Genomic DNA, 23,135 nt, shown 5'->3' with positions numbered 1-23,135 from the left:
ACAAGAGAGAGACTACAGAAGTTGGGATCTGGAACAACAAACAGAACACTGGAACTCAGCGGGTTAAGCAACGTGTGGAGGCAAAAGGTGCAAGTCAACAGTTTGGGTCGAGACCCTACATCAGGGCTGAGAGAGAAGAGGAAAGATTGCTAGAATATGGCATTATGAAGGGGGGTAGGGTAGAGGCTGTTAGGTGATGAATGGAACCAGATGGGGGAAGGGAATGGCAAAGGTGAATAAAGGGAGAAGAAAACTAGGTGGACAGGTAAGTGTGCGTGGGAGGAGGGCAATGGGGATATGGGTTACCTGAAATGGGAAAATTCACTGTTCATACCATTGGGTTGTAAGCTAACCAAGCAGAACACTAGATTTTGTTCTTCCAATTTGAAAAGGCAGAGGACAGACAGGTCACTACGGGAATGGGAGTGGGAATGAGAATGAGGGGTAAAAATAACATGCAACGGGAAGCTCAAAATGGTTGTTGCAGGGTGCAGACACTCTGCAAAATGGTCACCTAATCTATGCTTGGTTTCCCCAATGTACAGGAGGCCACATCGTGAGCACCAAATGCAGTAGACCAGGTTGCAAGAGGTGCAGGTGAATTTCTACCCATTTGGGAGGGATGTTTAGGTTCCTGGATGGTGGAGAAGGAGGTGGTGAAAAGACAAGTGTTACAACTCCTGTGATCACAGGGGTAAGTGCCGGGGGACAGCGAGGCATGGGTGGGGAGAATGTGTGGACCAGGGAATCACAAAGAGAGTCGGCCCCGTGGAAATCAGAAAGGTGAGGAGAGGGGAAGATGTGACTGGTGGTGGGATTGCGTTGGAGCTGGCCGAAATGGCGGACAATAATATGTTGGATGTGCTGGCTTGTGGGGTGAAAGACAAGGGCCAATGGAACTCTTATTGCTGTTCAGTCTTGAGGGGTGGGTGGAAGGTGGAGTGAGAGTAGACCTGTGGGAAATGGAGGAAATACATGTGATGACTCCATCAACTATTGCAGAAGAGAGGTCATGTTTCCAGAAAGGAGGACAGTTCAGAAACTCTAGAGCAGAAGGCCTCATCTTGAGAACAGATCTGGCCAGTGTCAGAGATAGTCCAGATGAATTTGAGGACAGGGTGGAAGTTGGTGGCAAAGGTGATGAAAATGACAAGTTCTATATGAGTGCAGGAAGCAGCATTGATGCAGTCGTAGGTGTAGAGAGAAAAAAAAAAGAGTTGGAGGTGGGGAGTGTGGGTTTGCTGGAATAGGCTTGGAACAATGACTGTTCCACAGAACCAAAAAGGCAGAGCCCATGGCTACCTCCAGTGCTCCCCTCCAACAAAAACTCACTTTTCCCAATCCCTGTCCCCATCTGCCCATCCCTTCTTTATCTAGCTCCACCTATTACCTACCAGCCTCTATCCCACCCCCTCCCCCTTTGTCCAGCTATATACTGGCAATCTCTCCTCTTCCGTCTTGACCCAAAATGTTGACTTACACCTTTTGCCTCCACAGATGCTGCCTGACCCTCTGAGTTCTTCCAGTTTTCTTATTTTTGCTCCAGATCAGTGGTATTGCTCTCACTATCCAACTGTGGTCAGAACTTGTCCCTATTTTGTTTTTTTTCCCCCTAATTCCTTGATATTACCTAAGGAATTCCTCAAGGATCTATCTATAGCCCTATTCTCTTCAATATGATGATGCTAAGCAAAACTGCCTATGCATTTCTTATGCAAATAATGCACTTATGTAGAGTTACATCCAGAGATCTAGACACTACACAGCCCAGTATCATCTGATATTGGTGGAACAACATTTTACATCTTTATCTTTAGAAATGTTCTCACCAACATTTACACCACACTTAACCTAACTGCTGTAAGTTCTAATGCACCAATAATGTTTTCAACATCACCATCCCTCCTAATAGGACAAATTATTTTTACTACTGTGAATTTCCTAGTTCTATATAATTGTGGAACAGCACCAGTTGACGCAAGAGACTTCAAAAGCGAAGTGCCATTGTACTCTCAAGCACATTCATAATCACCTCTGTAGGTAGTATTAGGTTTGCATCAATTTTCATGCTCAATGTAAATAATTTCTACAGGAAATTTTGATGCAACATAGGCACGAAATCATAAATTTCAGCATTATTTCAGACTCTGTGTGATCCAAGATGTCTGGACATAATATTTCATTATCCACCAGAAATTCAGTGAACATCAATAGGTAGCTTTAAAAATTGTACATTTCAAAGTCTGACTTCCAGATGTCAAAATATAAACTGATGGTTTAGCCAAAGAAGCAAATTTTAGCATTATCCCATTTAAACAGAAAAAAAAAACCCAAGCAGGCATTGCACATCATTTTTAGCAAGCCAGTTGATTAAATCTTCCATGAATCTAAGTAATCTCCAATAATTGAAACATAAAACCACTACAAAAGTATTTACAATTACATTTTTCAGGCTTGTACCTTTTCTCAGACTTGATTGTATACCATCAAAATTTGCTTTGCACCTTAAATCATCTCATATAGAAACCTTTCTGTTGATATACTGCATTTGAAGTATCATTCATCAGTATCCTTCTATCCGCTTAACTTCATTTTGCCTGCACCAAAAATTTATATATATACACTTTTAAGAAATTTGCCAAACTCATCCCAACTGCAATTATGCAAAATTTAAAACAAAAAAACAGCTGGCTCCCTTTACTAGTTGTCCACATTTCTGTTATTTTTGCTGTAAAATTTCATTTCTTTGTACTTTGGGTGCCAAGAGGAGAACCTTGCACATAGGAGAGGATTGCATTATGTAGGAAGCTAGCTCGTTGTGCTTCATCCTCCCTCATTCGCATAATCTCGTTGTCTTTCAGGCGGACTTTTTCCAGTAAGGAGGAAATTTCACCATCTTTATCCAACAAGGTTTCTCGATGGCTACTTGACTGCACTGTAACAAAATAGGAGAATTCTAAGATTAGTAGAATTAAGGGGTTGGGCCCCATTGAGCAAGGCAATACTTAGGGGCTAGTTGAAGCTACTGGTTGCTGTTTACTAAAATTTCAACCCTATATTAGACTTTTCTGTTCTAGCAGGTTAACTTACTTGGTCATAACGAAAAGATAATAAGATCATCTTATTGCTAACGGTTGCAGTGCTTCTTTTATCTTCATAGTGTTCAGACAGCTGACATTGATTATTTCATCACCTTAAAATAAACTCAATACATTCAAGTGGCTTAATACAAACATACAACAACTTGCTTTAATCAAAAGTGGTTTTGGTAGGCCAGTTAGTCGGGAGACATACTTTATTGTTTACCACAGAGAGACTATTCCAAGAATAGGAAGTGGGTTGACAGGTTGCACAGTTAATACTCATGCACATACCTTTCAATTGCCTCTCTAAGGCAGAGATCTTCTCTTTGAGCCCTTCCTGTGCTGCTCTCTCTGCCTGCAGATGTCCAATTTGTTCCTGGAGTTCTACCCGTATATTATTCACCTCTGCAACCTTTTCTTGATCCTTGCTAGACAGCTCCTGAATAGTGGAGTTTCAGTGTTAAAACTTTAACATTCAAGGTGCATTTCATAAAACAAAAGAATGGATTTTTTTCCATATTGAACACATAGCATGCTTTCTCTGGGCATAGTTTATTATTCACAGGCTGTACAGAATTAATATTAAAATAGACAGGATAAGGGCTGATAGATTGATGAGCTTGAGGTGGACTGAATGGCTGCTATGAACTGCATTCATCTTGTGACAATGTATCAAAATGTATTAACACTTAGATATTTTATGAACTGTCAAAAGCTTGCAAAATGCTAATTATTTTTTTTACCAGCAGCAGGTAGTGTTGCTAACCTCTGAGGAAGATATTAATTCAAACAAAAGAAAACCCATGATAAGAATAGAAAATGGGTAGCAAAGCTAATAGAGCTATTGCCTCACAGCTCCAGAGATCTGGATTCAATCCTGGCTTCTGGTGCTGCCTGTGTGGAGTTTGCATGTTTGCTCTGTGGCTGCATGGATTTTCTCTGGAAGCTCTGATTTCTCTCCACATCCCAAAGACATGCAGGTTAGTAGGTTAATTTACCTCTTTAAACTAATGGGTGGGTGGTAGAATCTGGAGGGAGTTGATGGGAATGTGGGAAGAAGTAGTTACAGGTACAAACAATGAGGGAATGGGATTGCTGTGTCGGCTGGCATAGATTCTGTGGATCGAATGGTCTCTTTCTATGGAAATGCTATAAGTTTTCTGTCAGGCATCATCTGTGGAGACAAGCAGAGCCAACATTCAAGGATAATAACCTCTCATCAATTAAAAGGTTATGTGAAATTTTAAACTCTGTTCCTTTCTCTACTGATGCTGCCTGACGTGTTAAGTATTTCTCGCATATTCTGTTTTTTTAAAAAAAAGATTTCCAACACTTATTGTATTGTGCTTTTGTGTTGTGTTTCAGCTAAAGCTCAGATGATATTTCTCTCTGATCCAAATTGTAATGTTTATCCCTTTTCCAATTAAAACTCGATCCATGTCCTTTTCTCTCAGAACATGTTACACTTAAAGCTGTTCTAGGATCTTAAAGATCTCAGTAAGACTTCTAAATACTAATGTAAATATCCCAGCATCTATAACTTTTCATCACAGCACAGGTGCCAAATCCCATTTCTCTAGCTTTCCTCTATCTCAAAATACCTGTCTTCTCAGTTTTCCATTATCAGCATTGTTACAACTTTGAAGGCATATTTGCAGTACTCAACCACTTTTGCAATATCTTTTTCTGTAATCTTGTCTGCAGACTATTCCTTTATTTGGTTCATGACTTGGCATTGTATTTTGTATTAATTTGGCCCAGCCTTCAAATAAAATCTGGAGTTTATTTACTTGCCCTTAAGTCATATATCTTACAGTTAAATATCATAGATAAACCTGGGAAGTTCTTAAATGGTACAATCCTCAAGTTACAAAATTAGTGTCAGCATAGTTCACTTCCATATACTCCTTCCTTAGAATTCAGATTTAATTTCAAACACCACATTATCTAGGCTGATAACTCAGTACAGCACTGAAGGAAAACTACACTCTGGCAATGCGTTAGGATGAGATTACAGACCAAAATCTTATCTTTCTGCTCAAATGGATCTAGATGACTCGGGAGGTCTCCTAATATTCTGACCCGAATTGCTTTCTCATATCGAACTGCCAAAATCATACAATCTTGTTGATTGGTTGTGCATTCACTTGTCATTTGCTATGTACAAATTGATAGCTTTTGGTCCTTATTCAAGATACACTACAGTTCAAGAAAGTAATCGTTTGGCTCATTAAGCACCTTATGATATTTTATCGACAGTTTGTTACAACATGGCCCATTAGATCTATGCTGGCTCTCTTTCCCCATCAGTCTCATTCCCCCACTCATTTCCCTGTAAACTATCCTCCCTCACATGCTCAGCTACTTCCTCCGATTTTCCTGGCACCAACCTACACTAGAGGTAACTTACAGTGGCAATAAATCTAACTGCATTTCTTTTGAACATAGGAGGACATCCACATGGTCGCAGGGAGAACATGCAAATTCTACATAGACATCAAGGTCAGGATCAAACCTGAATTACTGGAGCTGTGTGGCAGCAGCTCTGACTGCTGTGCCACTGCGCTGCACCTTCTACAGGTGTTATAATAATTTGGTGTATTATTTCCAAGTTCTTTACATGGAAGACAATAATGGGCCTAGATTTGTCCTTTGCTCTACTGGCCTCTTTTCATTCTTTGTTTCCTGATTCAGTTATCTACTCAAAATACTTCACCTCATTCTACTCATTTATACCTCATCATTTACATGGTACTGTGTCATTTGGGGACCATACAGCTATATAAAAAAAGCAGCATGTCTTTCAGCAGCTAAAAATAGCACTCCAATTAAACGCTAACCTCTGCATACTCAACAGCTTTCGAACACAAATAAAATCAGCCTTTTCAATCATAATACCTCATTCAGTGAGGCACTTAAGCAGCTTCATTCTCTGATACCTAATTTGATGATTTCAAACATTATCTTTTAAGTTTTTTGGGTTGCTTTCTTCTACATTTAAGTTTCATTTTACTACTTCCCTAGTCTATTTTGAAATAACTAGGTTTATATTTTATGCTATATTTAATATTTAATAAATTCAACCAAATTCCCCCAATTTCTTCCTAGATTGTAAAATTTAAACTTTCTCCAAAATTTTGTGCAACTTTACCCTGTCACAGAATTTCATATAATAATTACAGAATTAGCAGTTGTCAATGGAATTAAAAAAAAATCCTTCAATAGCCATAACAAAAAAAACTTAGTTAAGGATAAAATTCTTAAAAATTGAAATTCATTGAGGCAAATGCATTGCAAGCTTAATAGGAAACATTTAATTGTAAATTAAAAATATTGTTAATAATAAAACAAGTCATAAAATTTGTATCAAATTAAAACAAGTATCAAAATGTTATGTAGACATTAGGAAGTGAGTAAATGAGAAATTAGAAATTCTTTAGTTTTAAATAACGCTTTTATGTCAAATGTATTTTAGTTTTAGTTATTATATGAAAAAGAAATCATTACCTTAAATTTCATTTCAGCAGCACTTGGGAGGAAGGGAGTAAATGACAATTAATCAGGATTCAAAGTACCTGATTTAGTTCTTCAATTCGGCGCTTTAAACCTTCAATCTCAAAAGCATGCTTGTTGTTCTTTCCTTGTAACTCAGCGATAGTTTGCTTTTGGGCAGTACAACGATTCTGGAATTCATCACGTGACTGAGCAAGGTGATGAAGCTTCTCTTCCAAGTGGACTAATTTCTGTTGCTAAATAAATGAGACAAAATTGAGGAACAATGAAGAAAAATTCAAACATACATTGTCAAATATGATTTATAGCATTGAACGTCTTTCTTTTAAATATTAATTTCTAGTACTATCCTTGAGCCTTGCTGTTCCCTCCCACAAATTATTATTTTTACTGATAGGTAACATTAGTCATTTTCCTGCAACTTAATAATAGCATTAACTGTAGGACTAGATAAAACTAGTGCATTCTCTTCCTTCACTGGATAGCTACAGACCTTTAGATTCAGAGTACTAAATTATATTAATGTTTCTCATCGGCCTGAAGGCTGACTAGTATTGGAGTTTAAATCCAGATAGAGAGTAGACATTGTGGGTCTCATGTACTTTCATGGTCTATCTTACATATACTGTGCCAGTTAAACTACAAGTTTAACCCAATAATGTGGAACTGAGGGTACGCTGAATTAACTGACTAGCTATTTATCTAAACTGCATGCATGAAAGTACAAAGGTATGAAACCTAAACATTTAGTTTCTATTACATGGAGGTACAAAAGACCACAGATGCTGGAAATCTGGAGTAACACACAAAAAGAGCTGGAGGAACCCGGTGGGTCAGGCAGCATCTATGGAGGGAAATGGACAGTCAACGTTTTGGGTTGAGACCCTTCATCAGGACTGGAAAGAAAGAGGGGAGATAGCCAGAATAAAAAGGTGGGGGGGAAGGGGTGGAACAAGAGCTAGCAGTGATGGCAGATACAGGTGAGGGGGGTGATAGGCAGATGAGGCAGGGGGAGAATGGGAATGATGTAAGAAGCTGGGAGGTGATAGATGGAAGTGACAAAGGGCTGGAGAAGATGGAATCTGATGGGAGAGGACCATAGACCATGGAATAAAGGGAAGGTGGGGAGGGGAGCCTGTGGGAGGAATGTGTGGATGATGGCAGATGAAGAAGGTGGGGCCAGGGGAAAGAGATAGGGTGATGGGGGCCAGTGGGATCAGGGAAAGGACAGAGTGGAGTGGTTACCGAAAATTAGAGAAATCGATGTTCATGTCATCAGGTTGGAGACTACCAAAGCGGAATATGAGGTGCTTTTCCTCTAATCTGCTTCTAGCTCCAACTCAGCAGTGTAGGTGGCTGTGGACAGACATGTCCGGTTTAGTTCTCCAATAAATAACTGCAGATAATGCAGTTATTTGACTGGTTACAGATGTCATGTGCAAGAAAACAGCCAGTGTTGTCTGTCAATAAAAGGAACAATGGATTGCTGTAGCAGGCAGCAATGTGGCCCAAGTCTAGTGATGGCAATTGGTATTTAAAAGATAGATGTACAATGCTTTTGATTCAATGCATATAAAACGGGGAGTCAAGGATCATTTCAATACTGATACAATAATTTAAATGCTTGAATTTCACCCCACCCCCAACTCTCCAAAAAGCAACATCTTTGGTCTATGTGGTAGATCATTACCTTGAAACTATTAATAAATGCGACTGCTTCATCTGCCCTATGTCTGACATTAGATGCATGGCATGCAAAACAAAGTTTTTCACTGTAGCTCAGTACGTGCGACAATAATAAACCAAATTTACCAATGAAAAATGACAACCTGTCAGTGGCAAGATTATTTTGAACAATCACCAAGAACATTTTTCTTAAACTTAAAAGAATCATGTTAATGGTTTTGCGTTTATTGTTGGGAAAGGGGTCGCATGGATTATGAGGTGATTGGAGAGCAAATAACTAATTCCTGAGAAATTTAACATGATATCAAAGAGGAAAGGAAGGTATGTTGGGTAAGATTTCACAAGGCTTAAGAATATGCAAAGGCTTGTAAAACAGGCTGATCAGGAAAAGATTCAAGAGATTGAAGCAAAATGCATGGGAATTAATTTTCAGCACAGGCCACAGAAATATTCTAAATTTTGTATACATCAATTACTATGTGATCTTACCAAAATTTCCTGCAGAAATTATTTGCTTAAGTTTAGAATGCAAAAATTAGCAGCAGGCAAGTACAAATGCAGCACTGCCATTTGGGGTTGGGGGGGGGGGGGGTGGGGGTGGGGGTGGGGAAGGAAGTATCTTCTGCATGGTAAAGCAAGCCACTAGACCACTCTTATTTGAATATTCCTGTATATTCTGAATAGCAATGCAATCCAAAAAATAATGGTGTGCACACAAGCAGATCGACAAAGCAGAGAAAGCCAAAAAGACATATCATTGGTTTTATATTAGAGTATAAAAGCAAAGAAGCAATGCAAGATCTCTTGGAACCTTATGGTACTGCGAGAATATTGTACACTTAATTTCAGGTAGGTTCTAAAAGTGAGAAGCAAAGGTTTACTTGGTTGCTGTCTTGGATGAGTAACTACAGTTACAAAGATACAGGAGGTTAGGCTGAGTGAGTTAAGGAGTAACCTGGTTGTGGAAAATTTCTTAAGGTAACTAATGATTGTTTCTACTAGTCAGTGAGACAGGAACAATAGTGCAAACATTTATTGTAATAGCAAGAACAATGAAATAGGCTTGTGAAAGCTGACATACAATCTGAAGATCTTTCTCTAATGTTTGGAAAATAAATTCATTACAAAGGACAATAAATGCAAGGTGGAATTCTCTGCCACAAAAAAAGACTGCAGATACTCTTTAATGAATATTAAATAATTGGATGTGATATATTTGAATTTTTGGAAGGCTTTTGCTGAAGTCTCACACAGGAAGTTGGTCAACAAAATTAGAGTACCCAGAATTGGGGTAATATACTGACATTGACTGGAATTGATCATCAGGCATAAAGCAAAGAGTGTGAATGGATTAGGCTGGCAGGCTGTGACTCGTGGGTTACTGCTGGGACTGGTGCTTAGGACTTGGTGAGACTGTGCTTGGAGTATTGTGTACAGTTTTGGCCTCCTTACCCAAGAAAGGATGTACATGCCAAATTGGGAGAGCAGTGAAGGTTCACTGAACTGGTTGTAGGGGTGATGGGTTTGTCATACGAGGAGTTATTGAATAATCTAAGCCTATATTTTCTAGAGTTTAGGAAGTTAAGCAGAGATCCCAATAAAACTTACAAAATCCTTATGGGGCTCGGCAAGCTACATGCAAGCAGGAAAATTCTACTGACTGAGGAGTTTGGACCAGAGGACAGACTGAGAATAGAGGGGTAAACTGCTTAGATTTGAGAAATGAAGAAATTTATTTACGCAAAGGGTGGTGAATCTTTCTCTACCCTGGAGAGTTCTGAAGGATCAGTCACTGAGTTCATTCAAAGCAGAATTCAATAGGTTTCTAGATATTAAGGGAATCAAGGGATAGGGGCATAGTGCAGTGAAAATAATGCCAAGGCAGAGATTAGCCATGACTTTAAAGAATTGCAGAGAAGACATGAAGGGCTGGATGGCAAATTCCTGCTTTTAATTCTTATGCTTGAATTCTTGTTCTAGTCAGCATAACAGAGTCAAGACTCTCATTGGTATTGATTACTGTAAGACTAAGGCTGGCATTAAATTGTTTGGACCTTTGTCCCAGAAGACTCCTTGGACAAACTGACATTGCAAACATTGCTATGCTCTTATTTTTGATACAACTGATCACAGAAAATAGGCTTCTCCTGACACTTGCCATTCAGTGATTTGTCTTCAGGCACCTCCATGAAAATATCTACTTCACTTAGTTCTGTTACATGAATGGATTTCAGCTAAACTACCCTCTCTAAAATTGAAACTGAAATCACTTGAATAGGAGGCAACCTAGAAATAATTGGCATATATGATCTTTCCAAAGTCTAAATAAATTTCTAAGAAATTAATATAGCTACTATCAACATTAAACATACCCAATAGCTTTCAAGGAAAAAAAAAAGCCAAAATGTCACCAGAGCAAGATGGGTGTACAGGATGGTGGACAATGTGCTGATATGAGAAAGAGGGCAGTGGGGGGAAGAACAGGGGCAAAGTGGTGCAAGGAAAGGGGGAGGGGAAGGAGAGAATTAGATATAGAAAATGTAGAAACTTGACAAAATCCACAGAGTTTGAATAAAGATTTTTTTCATATTTATTACCTCCTCCAATCGTGCTTGGTTTCTTGCTTTAATCTGCTCCTCTTCAGCTTGTGCTCGGTCAGTTATAGCAGCTGCCTTCACTCGGCTTAGGTCCTATCTCAAAAGGGAAAAACGAGCATTCAAGAATAATTACACAAAACCGTACTTTGAAATGCTTTTTTAAAAAATAACTAACAGACATTTGATAATGCCAACCCATTTTCCTGAAATTATTCTGCAACTCCAAGATCAGCAGAGCTTGGAATGATTAAAGACATAGATGATCAAATGGCTACAATTGAAGGAGTATAGTCATCCAATTAGGTTGTGGGGTTACAGAAGATTAATGAAACAGGACAATTTACTAAGATTTTAAACAAAGACCTTTTCAATTATATTTTTATCCACCTGACAAGAAGCCTACCTCAAAAAGATGGGAAATAGCATGCATTAATTATGACTTGAATTTTAATAATTCATTTACAAATCAGTTATTTACACACAGAAATATGTTCAATGCTTTCACGTACAAAAGAATTGACAAAATTGTCTGACTTCCATTGTGCAAAGTTGAAGATCTGCAAAAGATAATTTTCTGCATAGCTTTACATTCCAGACAAAAGTAATCAAATGCAACTATCTTGAAGAGTTACAAAACTGAAGGAAAGAAAGGCTAATTATGGATAATCCCATCTGCTGCACCTTAGTGAAAGTCTGTTATGTAGGATTCAAATTTAGATAACTATACAATTAACAAGTAGTAAGTATATGGTCCCCGCTCTTAAAATCCAAATTTTGCAGATAGCCGTCAAAGTAGCTGATTAAAAAAAATAGAATCTGTACTGATCAAATAATTAAAAGCTATAAATACAGATTCCTTAAATAGTTTATTATTTATCTTATAAAGAGTTAGAGTTGTAGAGCACAGAAATGGGCTCTTTAGCCCAGCACGCCCATGCCAACCTTTATGGCCATCTACACTAATCCCATTTACCCACATTAGGTCCATGTCCTTCTATGCCTTGCCTATTCAAGTACCTGGCTAAATCTCTCTTAAACATAGTGATTGTATCTGATTCCACCACCTCCTCTAGCAGCAAGTTCCAGATATCAACCACCCAAAACATTAAGACTTTCCCCTCAAAGCCCCTTTAAAACTCCTTCCTCTCACCTTAAACCTAAGCCCTCATTTTTATACCCTTACATTAGGAAAAAGATTCTGACCATCTACCCTATCTATATCTCTTATAAATTGCATCTACATCTGTCAAGTTACCCCTCAGCTTCCTTCACTCCAGGGAAAACAAGCCCAGCCTCTCCAATCTCTCCCCATAACTGAAGTCCTCCAATCCATGCAATCCAGCGTGAACACATCCTTCCTATAGTTGACAAGCAAAACTGCCCACAATACTCCAAGTGCGGTCTAACGGGGTTTTGTAAAGTTGCAAGTTGCTTAGTGTGCTCATCAAAGTACTATTTGGATACCAGATTTCCTGCTTTGTACCTGAATGTTCATAATCAGATTTACTCTGCATTTTAACCAGGGCTGGCTGAGGGGAGGGGGCAGGGGAAGGAATCAAACAGGAACTGGTATATGAATGCATTGGTAAGTTAGAATTCTGCTTGCTGAGGTTTGCAATTGTTGTTTGAAGAGATAATGAGTAAAGCACATTCCAATCCCAGCCGACGCATTTACATATTTCATTCCCTACCCCACCCCACACAATATGAGGGCATTCAGCCCATCCAGTCCATGCTGACTCTCAATAACACTCCTTAAAATCTATTCTCTCACACACTCATTAACACTCCTTGATTCTCCCACCAACCATTGAGGATAATTTACAGTAGCCAATTAATCTACCAAACAACACAACTTCAGGATGTGGGTGGAAACCAAATTACCTAGGAAAACTCATACAGTTACAGAAAGAATGTGCAAACTCGAGACAGATAGTGCAGGAAGTTAGAATTAACTGAATCTCTGTACTTGAGATACATTGTTTTATTTGGGTTTCTTTACACATCTCTTCTTCTTAGTTAGTCTCTCAGGTATAAGGAGGACTTGCTTTGAAGGAATGGAAGACATCTGTTTATGAATTATCTTAATGTGGGACAGACGTTACATGCCAATTACCTCATGGTTTTATCACAGAAACATCTTGACCTAATGGCAAAGGGGGTCCAATATGATTGGAGACTATGCTCATTTACATAGACTTCTAGAGGAGGGCTGAGAGAGAGCTGCACCATCTCCAACACCACTGTGCTGCCCTATGTATTATTCATTTATTAACTGCCTCCAAATGGCAGCTTTGTATTGTGGATCATATCTTTTGTGAACAGTGTTCAGACTTTTAAATTCTTTTCATTTCTGATCCTTAATCATTCCATAAGCTGTCCTCAAATTCTTTCTTATCCATTTGAGAATTTGTCCACATTGTTGCAAATTTATGAGCAGATATAAAACAAAGGAAATATTTGTAATTATATAGCACATTTCATGACTTCACAATTTCACTCATTAGCAGATGAAGTGAAGTTACTGCTATAATTTATTATAATAGTATCTACACCAATTGTTTCATGCATTACTCAGCAATTGTGCTCACTCACTTCTTCCAGCTGAAGTTTAACGTTTTCAAGTTTGTGAATTCTTTCCTGCAATGATCGCTGTGTCTCCTCCAAGTGTCGTTTCATGTGGTCCACCTGATCAGTTTAAAAAAAGTAATCAAATGTTCCTTGATCAGACATTTCGTCTTTGGTTGCTAATCCTTAACAGGTGCTGAAGTAACTACTGCTCTTTGTACTCCCCTAAGAACATTCAATTCAATTCCTTTTATTGTTACTGCATATCAGAATTGAAATGTAATTGATGGCTAGTAATCTAGCATCTGTTTCGTGCTGGTGACCAAAGATGAATTTTTACACCCTGTTCTATATTTCAAGTATTGCTGCATTGAAACATTTACAGAATATAAACAACAAGGCCATGTTTTTCCACTTCCTTGTAAACTGGTAAAGTGTTTTTTAAAATTTAAAAAATTTTTTTATTTACAGCGTGGTAACAGGCCCTTCTGGCCCAACGAGTCCGTGCCGGCCATTTTAAACCCATATTATCCTACCTGTACGTCTTTGGAATGTGGGAGGAAACCGGAGCACCTGGAGGAAACCCACGCAGACATGGGAGAATGTTCAAACTCCTTACAGACAGCGACGGAAATCGAACCCCGATCGCTGGCGCTGTAATAGCGTCGCGCTAACTGCTATGCTACCGTTAATAAAAAATGCATCTATTGTCTAAATTTATACAACTTCCTCTTCAATACTTTGAAAGGGAATTAATGAACTGTATTTCAGCTCATTTTGCAGAATAACATGGGAAATTAAAAACCCAGAACCTAAACTACTAGAGGTTGCCATGAGATTTTAGCTCCTTTCAGGATTTGTGAACAATATTTACAATAACTTTTGTCCACTCTAGTCTCATTTTTCTCCTCTATTCTCCAGATTTTCCTCTTTCTTATTTTACTTTTTAGGCAGCATTACAAGAATTTTCACATTTGCGATTCCCTTTTAAGCTTGAATTCATTAACAAGTTTGCTTGTAATTGCTTTCTGCTGCCATCTGCTGGAAGCCTTGCTGAATTTCTGTACTTGAAGTAAAACATTTTATCCCCTCAGGCAATCATTCAGGATTACGAATGACTCACTTCGATTCCATTTCTAAGGAATGGAAGACATCTATGTGAAGTCTTTTAATGTGAGGTGGACATTGTACACTAGTTACCATATGGTCTTATACCGTTGAAGGCCATACTCTATTGCACAAGCTTCTACAGAAGGAACAACCAGTACTCTGCAACAATTTTTTCAGTGTGAATTGAAATAAAATTGAACATTTCTAAATTTGAAACTCTATTTGGTTGTCATATAAAGTGCACATTACTTTCAACCGAACAGAGGCATCATCATCTCAATTTTTCCTTTTCCTCTCCACAATCACCCTTCTCCACCCCTCTCCCCCTATCCTTAAGGAAGTTGTGTGGGTTTGGTAAAAGGCTGATTAGCAAAATTCAAGGATCAGTAGCAGCATGGATAGAAAACTGGATCAAAGGCAGGAAGCAGACAGTGGTGTTTCCCCAAGGGTCAAGGCTGGCATCACTTTTTTTGCAAAAGACATCTGCATGTAGGCTAAAATTTCCAAACCTGTGAATGACACAAACCTTGGAAGTGTGGTAAACAGTGAGGATAGCAACAGAATGCAAGAATAAAATAGGTGGTATGGCAAAATAGGCAGATTAGTGATACGTGAAATGTAATACTGAGCAGTGTAACGCGATGCACTTTGGCTAAAAGAAAAAGGAGAGACAATAAATGGCACATTTCTAATGCGAGTACTTGAACAGAAGGATCTGTGTATAAATACATGTTTAAATCCTTGGAAATGGCAACTTACATTGTGGGATCCTGGGCTTCATAAAAAGAGGGAAAGAGTACAAAAGCATGGAAATAACATTACACAAAATACTCATTTGGCCCCAGCTGGAGAGAAGCATCCAGTTCTGTTCAACATAATTTAGGAAGGATGTGAAGGCTTTAGAGAAGGAGCAGAAAAGATTTACCAGAATCTCCAAGGGATGAGGGATTTCAGCGACAAGGGTCGATGGACAAACTAAGGTTTTACTCCATCAGACAACAAAAGTTTGAGAGGGGATTTTACAGATGCATATGGTTGTCACAGAAAGAAACCATTTTCATTAACAGATGGTTCAAGGTCTGGGGGAACAGAGTTAAAATTTTGGGCTAAAGATGCGAGGAGGATACAAGGAAAACTTTCTTTGAAAACAAAATTGCAGTGGTTAGTAAGGAACCACATTACCTCTTTCTGCCGTAGTGCATCTGCATCATCCATCACTTGCTTATATCTCTTCTTCTCAGCTTCCAGACGTTCTAATAATTCAAGAAATGAAAATGCAATCAATAACCAAGTTTTTAAGGACTGAGAGAAAAATTGAAGAAATAAACTCATCTATATTTGAACGTAGAGGAGCATATTTTAGAAATATCTGTGTGTAAAAATACCCAACTTTTCTAGTCATTACATTTTCATCTTAGACTTAGAAAATGGTCCGATACTCTTTACACCTTATGAATTTTAAAATCATACATATTCAGGCAGGTTTTAGGAATCTGTTAAACTTGCATTTAATTGACGTTTGTCAAGGTACAGCTAACTAATAGGCGTCAACCAATTATTTACCTTGAGCCAGATTTACAATATTTGTATCTCTAGTTCAGCAATTTAAATTTCATTCACTACTGTAAAAAAAAGTGAATAAATACTCTGAAGTTTTTCCCCGAAATTTTCACAAAACCTGTGAGGGATCAATATTTTTTGGTTTTAGGTATTTTTTAAAAAATGATGACATGATATAAAATTTAAATTGGTAAATTGGTTTATTGTTGTCACATGCACTGAGGTACAGTGAAAAGCTTTGTTTTGCAAGCCATCCATACAGATCGTTTCATCATATCAGTACATTGAGGTAGTACAAGAATATTAACAGAATGCAGAATAAAATATTGCAGATTACAGAGAAAGTGCAGTGCAGGCAGACAATAAGGTGCAAGGCCATAACGAGGTAGATTGTGAGGTCAAGAGTCCATTTTATCGTGCTAGGGGACCATTCAATATTCTTATAACAGCAGGATAGAAGCTTTCCTTGAGCCTGGTGGTACATGCTTTCAGGATTTTGTATCTTCTGCTTGATGGGAGAGGGGAGAAGAGAGAATGTCCAGGGTGGGTAGGGTCTTTGATTATGCTGGCTTTTTTACCGAGGCAGTGAGAAGTGTGGACAGAGTCCACGGAGAGGAGGCTGGTTTCCATGATGTGCTGAGCTGTGTCCACAACTCTCTGCAGTTTCTTGCGGTCTTAGGCAGAGCAGTTGCCATACCAATCCGTGATGCATCCAGATAGGATGCTTTCTATGGTGCATCTATAAAAATTGGTGAGGGTCAAAGGGGGCATGCCAAATTTCTTTAGCCTCCTGAGGAAGTAAAGGCACTGGTACGCTTTCTTGGCCATGGCTTCTACGTGGTTGGACCAGGGAAGGCTATTGGTGATGTTCACTCTTAGGAACTTGAAGTTCTCAACCCTCTCGACCTCAGCACCGTTGAAGTATAGTTAATGACCAGCTCTTTTGTTTTGCTGTCATTAGGGGAAAGATTGTTGTCATGAATACTGGGCCAAATTGTGCTCATTTGTGGTTAACCTGCACTTATGCTTTGAATTACACATGTCACACAAGTTGGAGGTCAGTTGCTGGCACAGTTATCTCCTCTGGATTCACCATTCAATCCAGCAGTGGGGAAATGATGTACTAAGCTGGGGACATGAACGCACTTCACATCTGACCAGCTTTTGCTCTATTATTTTCCCCTCTAGTCTCTCAGGATTGAGGATGACTTTTTCGTACTTTGGTTTTGTAGTTCTGGAGGAGGCCAATGTGGGAACTACACACACTGCCACAGATGGGGCAGGTGACTGATTGGAAGGGCAGGTGGATAATTTGTGAGGTGGTGTACTCAGAGCTTACACATGCTCCTGATGTGTTGAATTGTGGTCTCATTATCACCTTAAATGCTCCTTCTCCGTTGAGGAGATGGGCAGGAATCCCAAAAGCCAGTACCAAAATTCCATTGACTGGAGATGGCTGACTGATGCCAGTCTAATCCTGCAATTATTTATTTCACAAGGTACAGTTATATTACCTTCAGTTTGTGCTATTTTCCGTTTCATTTCAGCAGTCACATTGGTCAGTTCTTGTTTCAGATGGCAGATCTGATCATGTTGGCTCTTACTTCGTCGCTCTAATTCATCCACCTATTTGACACAGGCACAAAATAGCATCTGGTACATGTTTAAGGAAGGCTGACACATCGTCACTTAAATTATGTAACCAAAGCTAAACTATAAACCCAGTTACAGATGGGGAATTGGTGGTCTTTTGCTATCCCAAATAGTTCAATATAGGTGCCTTTGGAATGTTTTAAATCTGCTATGCAAAAGCACTGCAAATACTTGTTAGAAAATGTTAATTTGAAATAGTTGATAGAGATTTCAATTCCATGGAGCCAAATCAAGTGAGACACCAAATTATTATCGTATGTATATCACTGTGTGTGAACATTAGATGCATCCTTTCTAAAGCTCTAAAGCACAAATGCAATTGAAAACAGATACTGAATACTGATTTATATGCTACATTTCTTTACAAATGTTTATTTTCAATAAAAGGAAGTTGCATCACTTTCAAAATATAATTCATTTCTTGAGTTCAAAAGAAGTTGTTTGATACCACTGTTGTTATACTAATAACATTACTGGAAGGAGAAACATAGATTGACTTAGAGTTATGAGTTCATGAGGAAAAATGGAAAGAAAAATAACCTTTTTAAAATCACATTTTCCTCGTGACAAGCAACCTGCTTCAGAACAGCCTATATTTCTGTGCTTCTTTGAGAAGGTTACAAATACGTTGCTCAAGGTGAGGTGGTAGATATTATCTACCTGGATTTTAAGTAAGCATTTGACAATGCTCCACAATATAAATTAATTCACAATTTCACCCTCAGCAAAATATAAGGCAAGATTGACATGAAGCTAAAAAGTAACACACATAGAGGTATCAGAATAGAAGTCAGCTGTCAGTGGAAAGGGAGAAATTTGGACACATTGAGTTTTTTCTCCACCCAACTAAAAGAGACATGAAGTGTGGAGTATTTAAGGTGTCCACATTACCAGATTGAACATAATAGGGAATAATTCAAAGCACCTATGGAGGCTAGGTCAAAGAGCAGATAGCCATTAGAACTTTGATATGCAAGTGCAAACAGGGCAAAATTGACAAATTGTTTACATCCATAAAAGGAAATTATATTGAGGTAGTGAAGCAGGTAATAAGGCTGCATTTTGGTGATTAAGTCGTTAAAACTTTTAGCTCTGTGCTTAAAGGAGAAAGAGAATAACATTCTGCAATGGTTTATTAAGTTACTGGTCTCTTAAAAGGAAAGATTATTTGAACTGAGATAATAATACCTGGATAAGATAGACATGGGAAAAACAAAGTCTTCTAAGCTTTGAATGACATGGAGAACTTGAACTCAAAAGACTTATTGTTAAGTGCAGGGTTTAAAAACTAGAGAATAGAAGAACTAGAGAACTTCAAGAAACAAATAAGCAAAAGAAAATAGGAGATTTAGATCACTTTTGTTGCAAGTCAGCAGATAAAAGAATTGCAAGGCTAGTGGAAACACTGCCATTTAAAACAAATGATGAACTCTCTTCAAAATCATAAGAAAATGTATGGAGGTTTTGGGACAGAAAGGTAGATGAACTGAAGATCTTTTCAGTTCTATTATTATGCTCTGTTCTAATAATACACTGATAGAATTCAAAACAGCTAGGAAGAAAGATCTTCAGACAGAAGACAAATGGCACATAATCACAGCATCCATCTTAGTTGGTGCCATCAGCTTTTGTCATTGAGGAAATATAAATGAATCATGGGTAGTATTAGCATATCTACAAAGTTTTAAAATTAATTCATCTATCAAATGTTTCTGTGCTCTATGACTCTGAATATGATACAAATTAATTAGAGCAGAACTATGGTATAATTAATGGATGCAAGACAAAACCTCAAACACTAAAGTTTTAAATTAATTTTAAGTGTTTTATGAGCAAACTAATATATAGCAACTGACAGGACTGACATCCAAAAGTTAGGGTTATTAATCCAGATGTGAAGGCTTGAAGATTGCATTAATTATGATCATGAAACTCCTAGATGGTGCAAAAAAAAAACATCTGATTTATTAATATACTTCAGGGTAGGAAATCTGATTTATCCAGACCTATCTTTGTGGTTGATGCATAACTGCCCCCCGAAATGACCTTGCAAGCTATTCAGTTCAAGAAGAAAGAAAGTAGGGATAATTAATGGTGTCATTGCCAATGATATGCACCTCTGAACAAAAAAAAGTTTGAGGGTCAGAAAAAAAAATCAGGACGAATAAAACTACTTTGTAAATTATAAGCTCCAATTCTTTGGATGCCAGTACTGCAACTGAACTGTCCACTGCCATGTACTAGTTTGCTCATTATATGTTAACATTAATTTCAAACTTTTGTGTAATTACTAATTATTATAGTTACTAATTATTATAGGAAGAGCACCAAGGATACATACTTACATGTGCACGTGTATTGGGGTTGGGGCAAACACATCAGTACAGTCTAAAATAATGTGCATTCATTGCAGTGACAGTCACAATATTTGTTCAAAATTATAAAATCAAAAGGTTTTTAATAAGTTAGAATAAACAAAACATTTCACATTAGATCCAATTTGTGAGCCTAATTCATTGCCAGTGTCTGAAGACATAATTTAATAAATGGAGGTACCAGTACTACCTTGTTTTTGAGCTCCATGTTTTTCCCATTTGCTGTATTTATTTCTCTGGTCAACTTTGCCTCTCGTTTACATGCTTCCTGATAGGGGAAAAACAAATTTCTTCAGTATGTGAATAATTCAGTAAGCAGGAACAAACACATCATTTATTTTCTGAGTTGTTGTCTTTACTGTTCTTAATAAGCACTGGTTGGGCTAATCAGAGCCTGGTATCATGGAAAGAATACACAGAACTCACACTGCCCAACAATAACTGATAATGTCTGCAAATTGTGTACAATCCCAATAACAAATTAAATGTAGTATTCTACTTGAAACAGACATTTGTTCAGGCTGTCTATTTTCAATACAATTTGAAATACTGAAGGGTGGAACAGGAGCAGTTACAAGGTGATTAAGTATTTAACCAATATGTCTGAGTGATTATAGCAATTTTGATCTGCTTACAAAGACAGAATTGGTGTGTTATTAATGGATACCCTAAATAAAAACATAAATTAAGGGTACAAGACAAAAGGGAACTCTCCAGTCCTCAGCAAGTCACAGGTTACTAAATCCCAGAATTACATGGACCCATCATAAATCCATGACAAGTGACTGATACCAATGATTGGATTCCATGTGGAATCCAAAAGGTGCAGCCTGGTCATAATGGGATTCACCAGCATTATGCTGAGGAACCTGCCTCTGTACATCCAGACCTGGTATAGAATTAGAATCTCCAGTCATTCTGAGATGATGAAAAAGTTAATTAAAAGTTATTAAAAAATATAAAAGTAAAATTGTTTTAATTAATTGAATTTTCAAAAAACTTACTACTTACAATACCTAAATAATTTTAAAGGCTTCTGAGTATTATTTCGCAACATCTCCTAGCTTTGATATGAGATGAGGCTCCACAGCAGCCTTGGCTTTTGTCAGAGGTTGTCAGTGTATTCCGGGGCCAGAGCCTCAATGGTACAATGCTCGAGGCTTTAATCGCCATAGACAACTCATTTGCCATGGCCTCTGCCTGCCTGCACTTACCTGGTCTGGATGCAGAGGTCCAAATGGACTGACTACTCCTGCACTTGGGTGGCATCCAGTGAGGTGTTGCATACCAATGAATGCTTTTTTGTGGAAAGAAAAAACATTATTACCTCTTGCTCATTCTTAAGCTCCTTTGAATGCTTCTCTTTCAACTCAAAATTTTCCATTCTTGCCTTCTCCAAGAGGTCTTTCAGATCATTGGTCTTTTGTTCTGATAATGCTAAAGCAGCTTCTGACATTTGTACTCTAGAACAGAATAAAACAAAATCTACTGACATCATCAAGGGGGGGCGCAGAAAAATGATGCAGATTAGTTAAGCAACCAGACAGGCACAAGGCAAATGATATGGAACTCAACTGGCTTAGCGAAAGAGCGTTCCAGCAGCAATTCCTTACAATGTCCTTATTATGGAGCATTAAAAAAAGCAATGAGAATGATAAATTTATAAGTGACAGCTGTGGTTTGGTTGATGCTTTCTGACCTTGGAATCAGAAGTTTCTGAGCTCAAGTTCTAGTCAAGAAACTGATGTATAAAAATACAGCACAGGAGGAGTGCTGTATTGCAGAATACTTTCTTTTGAATCAAGTTTTAAGCTGTGGTCTCATTTGCACCCTTAGGAGAACATAAAAAATCCAATGTTACCATTTCAACTATCAGATTCAAATAATCTGAAAACAGATTAGTTGGGTATTGTCACACTGGTGTTTGTGGTAGCTCGTTATGTGCAAATTAGCACCCATGTTACGTTAGTGATTATATTTTAATCGCACCTTGGGATATCTTGGTAGAAATGCGAAAGGCACAATAAACATGAGTATTTTATATGCAGAATATGTACCCAGAAAACCAACATAGCTAATATGGATCCAGCACGTTGCAGCCTTTGTGCTGCATGATAAGGTCAGTTTTCATCATCCCACCAAAAATGTATTGCATTAAAATGGGTAAAGAAAGCAGCAACAAAACTCAAGTGTAATAAAATATGTGAATAATGATTAGGAAATTGTAAGTTTTACAATCAAAAGTTGACTAAGTTGAAGGAATGGGGAAGAAAGGGATCTCAAAGTATACAAAGTTGTATAAAAGTAAATTATAGTTTTAATTATGATTATCTAGGAAATTAGGAACAGAAATTAAAAGTGGAAGTCAATGAAAAATTTAGGAAATATCAGCAAAAATCTTCTTACTCAAGGAACATAATCATCCAAGTAAGATAATCAAGGCAAAATGGTTAAGTTATTCAAATTAATTTCAAATGCTATGGTGTGAAAAGTAATGTATGAAAATAAAGATAATCCACTGCCAGGATGGCCTTTCTCATTCTTGATTTTTTGACGTAAAAGTCTAGTACTTTTGCAAAAAGGCATGAATTAATTACATCTGAAGGGAGAAAGCAAAACATTGCTTTAAAATACATAGTTTGCAAACCACAAGTTATAACAAAAATGAAATTGGTCTACTGAAAATGCCATTAACCTAACTGAACAGCTAATGTAGAAGTCTGAAAGTCACATACAACTTCACAGCATGAACTAATTCAAAAGACAAAAACTGGGAGAGGCATTATTTTTCAAATTTCAAAAATATTAAAATTTAAATTTTTAAAAAGGAATCCTATTGCAATGATTGATAACAAACTACTTATTGTTAAGACAGGTAATGCAAATTGCAAAAAGAACTCAAAATTATACTTTCAAATAGAATGGAGCTGTTTTACTATCTATATTTAGCCCTTTCATATGGGAAGCAACAGATTTCCAAAGAAAGCTGA

The 23,135-nt window shown here is 37.7% G+C and overlaps 1 protein-coding gene across 1 annotated transcript in view; it reads right to left on the bottom strand.

Moving 5' to 3' along the window:
- Window positions 1-208: 208 nt before the first annotated feature.
- The window catches only part of lrrc45 (leucine rich repeat containing 45), a 47,104-nt gene continuing 24,177 nt past the window's right edge, over window positions 209-23,135 (bottom strand). Inside the window, exons 11-19 of the mRNA XM_052032936.1 lie at window positions 21,473-21,608; window positions 20,336-20,413; window positions 17,632-17,743; window positions 15,740-15,810; window positions 13,475-13,567; window positions 10,880-10,972; window positions 6,659-6,832; window positions 3,375-3,522; window positions 209-2,935 (exon numbers count right to left, since the gene is read on the bottom strand). Of these exons, the coding sequence (XP_051888896.1) occupies window positions 2,739-2,935; window positions 3,375-3,522; window positions 6,659-6,832; window positions 10,880-10,972; window positions 13,475-13,567; window positions 15,740-15,810; window positions 17,632-17,743; window positions 20,336-20,413; window positions 21,473-21,608 (1,102 nt within the window). The 3' untranslated portion in view covers window positions 209-2,738. The remainder of the gene's footprint in view (window positions 2,936-3,374; window positions 3,523-6,658; window positions 6,833-10,879; window positions 10,973-13,474; window positions 13,568-15,739; window positions 15,811-17,631; window positions 17,744-20,335; window positions 20,414-21,472; window positions 21,609-23,135) is intronic.

This window comes from Pristis pectinata, chromosome 18, assembly GCF_009764475.1.
Source record: "Pristis pectinata isolate sPriPec2 chromosome 18, sPriPec2.1.pri, whole genome shotgun sequence".
Lineage (NCBI taxonomy): Eukaryota > Metazoa > Chordata > Chondrichthyes > Rhinopristiformes > Pristidae > Pristis > Pristis pectinata.
The sequence above is the reverse complement of the archived record's forward strand: the minus strand, read 5'-3'. Positions and strand labels throughout refer to the sequence as shown.